The sequence below is a fragment of the Anneissia japonica genome, unplaced genomic scaffold (genome assembly GCF_011630105.1).
Source record: "Anneissia japonica isolate Jap-2015-1 unplaced genomic scaffold, ASM1163010v1 scaffold199_len4679917_cov187, whole genome shotgun sequence".
In the NCBI taxonomy this organism is placed as follows: Eukaryota; Metazoa; Echinodermata; class Crinoidea; order Comatulida; family Comatulidae; genus Anneissia; species Anneissia japonica.
This window is the reverse complement of record NW_022686322.1, coordinates 3,398,855-3,407,297: the sequence shown is the minus strand read 5'-3', so window position 1 is coordinate 3,407,297 and position 8,443 is coordinate 3,398,855. Positions and strand designations below refer to the sequence as shown.

At 36.7% G+C, this 8,443-nt stretch overlaps 1 protein-coding gene across 2 annotated transcripts in view; it reads right to left on the bottom strand.

The window, feature by feature from the left end:
- LOC117116185 (UPF0545 protein C22orf39 homolog) overlaps positions 1 to 8,443 on the bottom strand; it is a 30,196-nt gene that overhangs the window by 21,053 nt on the left and 700 nt on the right. For both annotated transcript variants that reach the window (XM_033260188.1, XM_033260194.1), the window contains exons 2-4: positions 6,831 to 6,879; positions 5,752 to 5,870; positions 4,331 to 4,451 (exon numbers count right to left, since the gene is read on the bottom strand). In XM_033260188.1, coding sequence (XP_033116079.1) covers positions 4,331 to 4,451; positions 5,752 to 5,870; positions 6,831 to 6,879 — 289 coding nt within the window. The remainder of the gene's footprint in view (positions 1 to 4,330; positions 4,452 to 5,751; positions 5,871 to 6,830; positions 6,880 to 8,443) is intronic.

The following is an 8,443-nucleotide window of genomic DNA, read 5'->3' as shown; positions in this document are numbered from 1 at the left end:
TGAGAAACTCAGCAAGAAGGTGAAAAAAGCAGACGAAGACATAAATTTTCTCAAAAATTGAAGAATTTTCGGCGTTTCCCCTAAATTTACTACTAATGATAATAATAATAACAATGATGATGATGATGATGACAATAGTAATAATTGATAATAATATTAATAGCAATAAAAAGTGAAAAAAAATTGTGATAAATGCGAAAAAAAGTTGTGATTTGTTGATCATAATTATTATAGTATAGTTAAAGCTTTGTTTTCTATGGTATATCACACAGACATTAATAAGATCTCTATGGTTGTCAAAAATCCCTAATAAAAGATCATGAGAATTTTTGTTGGCGCTTCATTTTGACTAATGGTGATGTGATGATGATGAATTTTACTAAAAGTGTCATTTCTGGCCATCTAGAGGTAATATTTCCTCAAATTTTCTCGCCTCAGCTCCAACCATGGTGGGTCTGAGGTGTGTGTCGACCCCTCCCCCTCCACCTTTTAAAACAGATCTGTGCCCTTCCCTGGCTATGATATTAAACTCCATCGAGTCAGCTCCTGATATGTCTTAGTGACTGCTGAGGCGAGGGTCCATGCATTTGTTTTTAGGATTTGTTTTGGTTTTTCCATGTCCATTTTTCGTGATTATGACTATTCTGGATAAAGAATGTTTTGAGCAGAGGTGGATTCAAGGCCCACTCCCCTTAATTTTTTTTAAGGAAAAAAAAGAAAAATATATTCAAATTTAAGTGTGAGAGTGTAATTTCCGGCCATCTAGAGATGCCCTAATCATAAATTTTCTTACCTCAGCCCCAACCATGGTGGGGCTGAGGTGGGTGGTTCCTCGGTCTGTCAAGGTCCCTCCCTGCTTCACCTCTCTTTCAAATTCCTGGATCTGCCACTATTGATTTATTATATAATTATTTTTGCATTTATTTATAATGCTTCTATTGCAATTTTCACTTTATCCTCTCAAAGAACATTCTAAGAACGTTCGCTACTTCACATGCGGATTCGCCCCCTGGACCACGCCAGGGTCCTACGTAATTTGCATAATGGCTCCCCCCCCCCCACTTTCAAAATCCTGGCTACGTCCCTGTGCTATACATTTGAAAGAAAAGATGGCCTTAATGAAAAATACCCATTCATTGTAAACAAAAAGTGATTCTGGATCCATCACTGATTTTAGTAGTTTAACATAAAATTCTATTCCTTGAAACTAAACACAAGGTTCGTACATTTTTAAAGAAGCAAGTTTCCAGGACATTCCAGTTAAAATTTTCCAAATTTCACGGACACGTTATATTGCTTGACAGTAAAATATCGGCAATTTTAAGATTGATTATAAAACATGTATGCTGTACTAATTTTAAATGCATGTTATTGAGTGTTTATCTAGTTTTATCTAACTCTAATTCAGGATGATGGATCTGTCCCTTTTTCTCATGCTCGTGGGAAATTCTGTTTTTCTCGCACATGTAAAATTTTGCTGAATTCCCACGAGTATGGGGAAGTAAAGTAAGGCAGGGCTGACTGCTTACAGTTGAACTACTACAGTAGAATTCTCTCTACAGAAACACAAATGTGTGTGTACAACAATGGTCTTACCGTATTGCAAAGTGACAGTGCTTTTTGTGCTCTGAAATAAAGTTGTTTTATGGTGTCACAGGGTGGACTACATGCCTGTCCAGGGTTGTTCAGTGAATGATAACTGTCTCAGCTGGATTGAGTACCTGGCCAAAACCATTTTCAATGTGTAGTCAAAAAAAAAATTTAGTGGCTATGTCTACGCCGAATTATGCAAATCCCAACATGCTGATTGGTCGACTTGGCTTTACCGTAACCTTAAAACATAACTCTGCCTATCTTAATGCACTACAGTATGACGTAAGATCGGCGTAGATGCAGCTACTTTAAAAAAAAACATAGAGGCAGCCGCAGTGGAATTAGCATGTGAATTATGCTAAATTATGCCAAATTTTTCTAAAATTATGCCAGCACATATGCTAGATGCTAAATGGGTCTAAATTATGCCAAAAAGCATAATTATGCTAGGTCTGGTCACTATGCTAAGTGACCCTATTTTCACCACATGTTCAATACAGATTTACAGACACTGACAAGTTCATGGGGAAAATCCCAGTTCTTGTCATGCGTATGGACACGCATGGGCAGTTTTGAAGCAAGCATTCAGATCATTGCCTGCACATAACACGCTAAATCTATCCTTCCCACGCTAAGAGAGAATGCTAAAACGATATTTCTTTGACGATTTCGTTATTTAAAAACATGGTTATTATACTTAAAATAATACATGTATTGTATTCCGAAAATCTGAATCTCTCAGAACGTAATATTCGGTTCAACACAAAAATCAACTTCTTAAACCAGACGATCAGCTAACCCTCAACAAAACGACAAACAAGGTCTCCCGCAAGGTCTACCAGATGCGGTGAAAACGAACTGTCCTGCCATGCCATGGAGATTATAATAAATTGATTAAAATGACACGACAGTATGTTAAACAAAATTAAAGTTAAACCTTCCACCACCACCAATACAATGATCCTGCTATCCTGCTAATCTCAATAGGCCGATGGCCAACAAGCAAACCACCCACCACCACTAATTGCATCTGCTATTTTGCTTATATGTAAATATTCACGCATTCTTGTCATGAGCCATGTTCTCTGGACGATTATCTTTTCTAAACCACCTTTCGTAATGTCCTTGTATAATCTTTTTTCATTCAAAGAGTGCCTCTTGAATTTAATAATTTCCCATAAGGAACCCTCGATTTTCATCTATTTCCATAAGCGACCCCTCAATTTCCACTCTGTTTTCATAAGCGCCCCGTTTAAATAAGCGCCCTGTATGATTAAGCGCCCCTCAGAAAGTGACAAAAATATTTTAAGCGCCCGGGCGCTTATTCGCGCGAGTACGGTACATTCAATATGCTGTAGAGCAAAACACCAGGTAGGGCCTACTGTACTGTACGAAACAGTACAGTACTTGAAACAGCAGTCGCTTGTAATCTCAAAAAGTGAGGGACTCTCTACTCCCAATTTGAATTAGGCCCTAGCTAAGGCCTAGGCGAAGCACTAGGCCTAGAGCAGGTCCGGTAGGCGTCGGTCCGACATATCGTAAACGATTGTTTTTGTTTTGTTTGTTCAATCATTCATATTATTATTATTACCGCCTTTACAACTGGTTACAAATGAATAAGACATAAATAAGCAAGAAATTCATTTAGGGAACCATTTTTGTGAAATTTTATTGGTTTTTAAATTTGACTAAAGTATTTTCAATTTGGCAAAAAAAATTAAAACCTTTCGCCATTTTAACTAAAGAAAATTTGACCCTAGCGTGAGCGTAGACATATTTAATAAAATTTCACTTGGTAACATTGATTTTACCTTATTGAGAGCACCAATCACTTTAGAAACCCGTGTTGCCACTGAATTAATGTGAGAATTGAATGTCAGCGTCTCATGAAGAAACAGTCCTTAAAGTATGAGTATTTCCAGGCATTTACATGTAGAGATACCATATTGTTAAAATTTGCTCAGGTGGGTGTGGACTGTCATGCATAACTGCTTCCAAACCAGTCTTTAGTTTTAGACTTTCATCAATAAATTGTATGTTAACTATTAATGTCTTAACTTAGAGATGAAGTTTTTAGTATTGAAATGGTATTTTAAATAATTTTATTAAAACATTTGTGCTACCTGATCTCTCCGTCTATGTATTACAATCATTCATGTATCACCTCCTCTATTGACATGAACCGTACAAATAACGATTAATTCCAACAAGGCCTCTAAGTACTTTCAGGGGTAGATTCAACCTCAGAGGTTACTTCTGATTCAACCTCAGAGGTTACATCAGTATTTTTGAAAATGATCAAATAAATCGAAACGTTGAATCTCAAAATGTCTCTGTCTCTTTTCGGAGTTACTGTCTTTTTGTTTTAGGTTACTTCTGGGTGTCTAGAAAACAAAAATTTCCCAGGGGAATGCCCCAGCCCCTCCCTAGGGTAGTGTTGTCTCTCAATCAACCCCCCTCCTTTTGGACATCTCTGGATCTGCCCCTGACATTACATTATTACGCAAGTAATTAGATCAAGCACATATGGAACACATACTCAGCTCCATAAAGATTTCTATAATGTTGCAGCATAAACAGTGCATTTGTGATTGAACCTACCAGGTATCCACTTGGAGGTAGAGTTACCCAACAAGAAAAACAAAATGCACAATGAGGAATTGCTGCAAAAACTGCACTGTATTTTCATCCTAAATCATATTTCACTTTTATCCCAAAGAATTTGATAATGGCTCACCAGAATTATTGTCTGTGAATACTGGAATAGTCCATTCCTTAGGAGGGATCTTTTCTTGCCGAAACTCCCAGACATGAGGATGCCTGCTTTGTAGTTTACCTTCTCGTGCTTGAAGTGCATTCTGAATAGTACATAAATAATTTAAATTTAGATACAATTCAACATAGCATACAATACTTGAGTTTGATCAGGATTCTTTATTCACCCATAGAGCCCATCACACTTAATAGTTACATCAGCTCAGGACCACTTCAGGGTCAGCTTTTTTCAAGTGTGAAATAAATTCACCGAAATTTAGTTTGATTTTAAAGTCGGCTCAGGTCCTGCAATTCAAGACCTGGGGTAACTCAACTCCATATCTGAATGCAAACTGAACCTGGGTCACCAAGGTCACCTTGATAGTGGTCAGTGTTGACATCTTATGCCATAATATTTCATGCAAAAATCCGGCACAAAAGAAGAAGTTTGAATGTTTGCATTGCGACCCTGAGCCGACTGAAAATAAACAGAACGGTCATTTTAAGTTGGCTGTAGTTAAGGCGGGCCTGGGCTGATATATGAAATGTGATTGGGCTCACAGCCACTCTCTCCCTAAATTATGATTATTGGTAAGTAGAGAGTGCAGTGTCACCTATATGTTATTGTCCACAGTGGCGTAACACATGGTAAAGAAGGGGACATCTGACCTTAAGGGCTCCCACTAGGGCATTAAAATCAACACTTTTTTGCTAGGACGACTGGCCCTCTTTTAAATCACAGATCCTAAATTGGTCGTGCAGGGTCTCATAATGAGGGGATGTGTAAATATACATTAAAATACGCCTTTAAGACATCACAAACTCCAAAGAGTGCCTATTAGGACTCAGGCCCCTTCATTACACCATTGCAGGTGATATGGTTGAGTGCTCCCACAGCTAAGAAATGATAAACTATTATTTTTTCATAATCTTCTATTGTTAATATTGAAATGTAAACAGAATTTAAAAAATAATTATTCAACAAGAACATTACAATTTAAAAGTTTTGTAGAAGTGTGCGGTACAGCGTGTAAGGTGTTGGACTTCAGGAGTTCGAGACCGACACTTGTCGCAATGCTTGTGTCCTTGGGCAAGGCACTTATGTTTGCCTCTCTCCACACAGGATCATGTATACCTGGTAGGATGGTATACAGCATTCAACACATGGGTGGTGAGTGTAAAGCAGCATGACTAGGGATACTCCCCATACAGAGAAAATTGGACAAATTATGCCAGTTTGCCAACTCAGTATCCAGTGACCAGTAAAATGATGCCAGTGCCTTGTATATTAATCAGATTGTGAAAGGTGCTATATAAATTCAGATGATAAAAAACAAATAAATGAAAAATGATGGAATGACTGAAAGCCGCCACTGCAGCATTACCATAGTAAGAAAACTTTACCTTAGCATCCTCAGCTTTACTAGTCTCCCATCTGACTGCGTTGATAAAGTCTTGCTTTTCTAAATAACATGTTGGCCTGACACCATATATGTAGTAGTTATGAAACAGATTTCCTAATGCTGAATTAAAAACACAAAAGTTTAAATTCATGCTATATTTTTTTTATTATTAAAATAGTTTTACAAGTACTGTCAACTGAGTGAACAAACTTTGAACAACATTCAAATTGTTTGCTTTGTTCATAAATAAGTTTTTAATTAATAGTAGATAAGAAGTCAACAACTGTGGTGGATCTTATAACCATTAAGAAAGCAGTATTTAAATTAGATGACAGATCTTAATTAGAGCCAAATTTATTAATAAATTAATCAATTTTGAGGCACATTATACAGTTGTCTCAATGCCCTAATAAAACAAGAAAAAAGTCAACATGGGTAGATCCAGGGGGTCCAACAAAAAGAGAGAAGAAAAGTAATTGAATGGTGGAAGAGAGGAGAGAAAAAAAATAAAAAGGCATGGTAATGGAATCGCTGCATGATACTTCGGGCTCGTTGCTTTACATTCCGCATGGCCGGCCCCTACCCAGATATTTTCTAGATTCTGCCACCGAACAAGCTACAATGCTGGTTGTTTCAGACAATTTAATAGAAGCATGTGACATTTGGTATATCTACAATTTTCTTATTAGAACAGACATTCCAGCCCCTGGAACTAAAAATTCAGGGAGGAAGGAGTGCTGATGAAGGGTGTCTTCCACCACCAAAACGTTGAACATCAATGTTTTCTTATGTGCATGCACTATGACTCTATGAGAGAGCATTTTAATGGTGATGACACAGAAATACAAAATTATAGGTACCAAAAAATAGGTACCAAAAATTAGCCTTTTTTATATTTGGGAGAACTTGACCAAAGACTGGGAGAATGCATTAATTTAGTAAAATTCTTCCAATCGTATCAGGAGAGTTGTAGAATGTCTGCTAGAATGTTTTTGATAATAAAACAATTTTAATCTAATGTATACAATACCAAAATCTAAAATAACAGTTTACTAAAAAGCACAAATGAATTCTACAAACATTGACAATCTTTCAGTTTCTTGGCATACTCTTCACTGGTAAGGTTGGGCTGTGAATTACAAAAAGAAATTATTACAAACAGTCCATATACCAAAGTTTTATAATAACAAGATAGCGTTCTCCACGATTTCTGCATTAAAATTCTATGGTAACACAGTGTAGGACGCCCTTTCGCAAAAGGGATTCCTTTTCAACTTTGACATCAAAGATCGTTAACTAATCATCTTGCGATTTCTGCATACAAATTCTGTAACAACCATGGTAACATCTAGGACGCCCTCTCTCAAAAATGATTCTTTTATGGTTCTTTTTACTGAACATCGACGCTTCTATTTGTGTAGAGAGCATTACCTTGTTATTAAACGACCTTTGATAAATACTAACTGTATCATCTTTGTTCTTTAAAACATGTGAAAAAGTCTTGGATGAATCCATCGTACATAGTTATTCACTGATGGTCTAACTGATGAATTTGTAAAATTGTGAAAATATGTTTAAGAGTACAGTACTGCATTTCCCATCTCTCCACCTCATCTTGCAAATTGCTCAAACCCAAACTCAGACATTTCAAGTTAGTAAAATGCATTTCAGTAAGGAAAGACTTTATTTCATCAGAGGAGGGCAGAAAAAAAATATAAATAAAATTTTGTTTTATTATTTAGCAAGCAGTTTTGCTAAAAATATCCATATGGAGGGGACAATAAAAATAAAATGTTATTGGTAAATAAAATAAAAATGTAAATGTAAACAGTGTAGTAATGGGATGGTTAAATGCTTTAATTATATAATTAGGAAGAAATATATGTATCTAAGCTTATCTTTGGATATTTCAAGGCATAAAAATAAATAAAAACTTTTATTTTATTCTGAAATTTCCATTTTTTGTGGCCCCTTGAGTACTAATTTATCAAAAATAAAATTTTATTTAATATACAAAATCATCCTTATTTGTGTGCAGTGGGGGCGCACACGCACCCACAAAGCTTGCGCCCCCCCCCCCCATTCGAAAACTTCGAAGCAAAAAAAATTAGGCTAGGCTTATTCTTATGCTGTCACGGTTAACGTGTATTCGGGAATCTAAGAAGCAATATTTTTCAGTGGGCGTGGCCACCGAAAATAAATTCCACGCCCCCTCATATTTTGGTCGCGCGCCCCCCCCCCATTTTAATACTGCTAAATACGCCACTGTTTGTGGGCGGCAGCTTTGTTAAACAAGATATAAAAAAATCTTGCCTACATCTCTTCAAATATCCGTGGTAAATACAAAATTTCCGTGGCACCTAATAATTTGTCTTGAGTGCAAATATGGGTTGCTGAAATGTAAGGTTTCTGGGCAAAACGGCAATAAACCTAAACGGTAATAAGTCAAGATGGCAATGACCAAAATGGCAAAAACTGATTTCGCTCCTTTGCCATTTTGGTCTATGCCTATTGCCGTTTCGGTACTTGTGATTTTTGTCATTGCCGTTTTGGTCTGTTGCCGTTTTGGTACTTGTCATAATCATTGTCGTTTTGGTTCATTGCCATTTTGGTTTATTGCCGTTTTGACCTGCATCCTACAGGATAATTACACTGTGGATAATAACAAGACAGATGCAAATTTACGGGCCAAT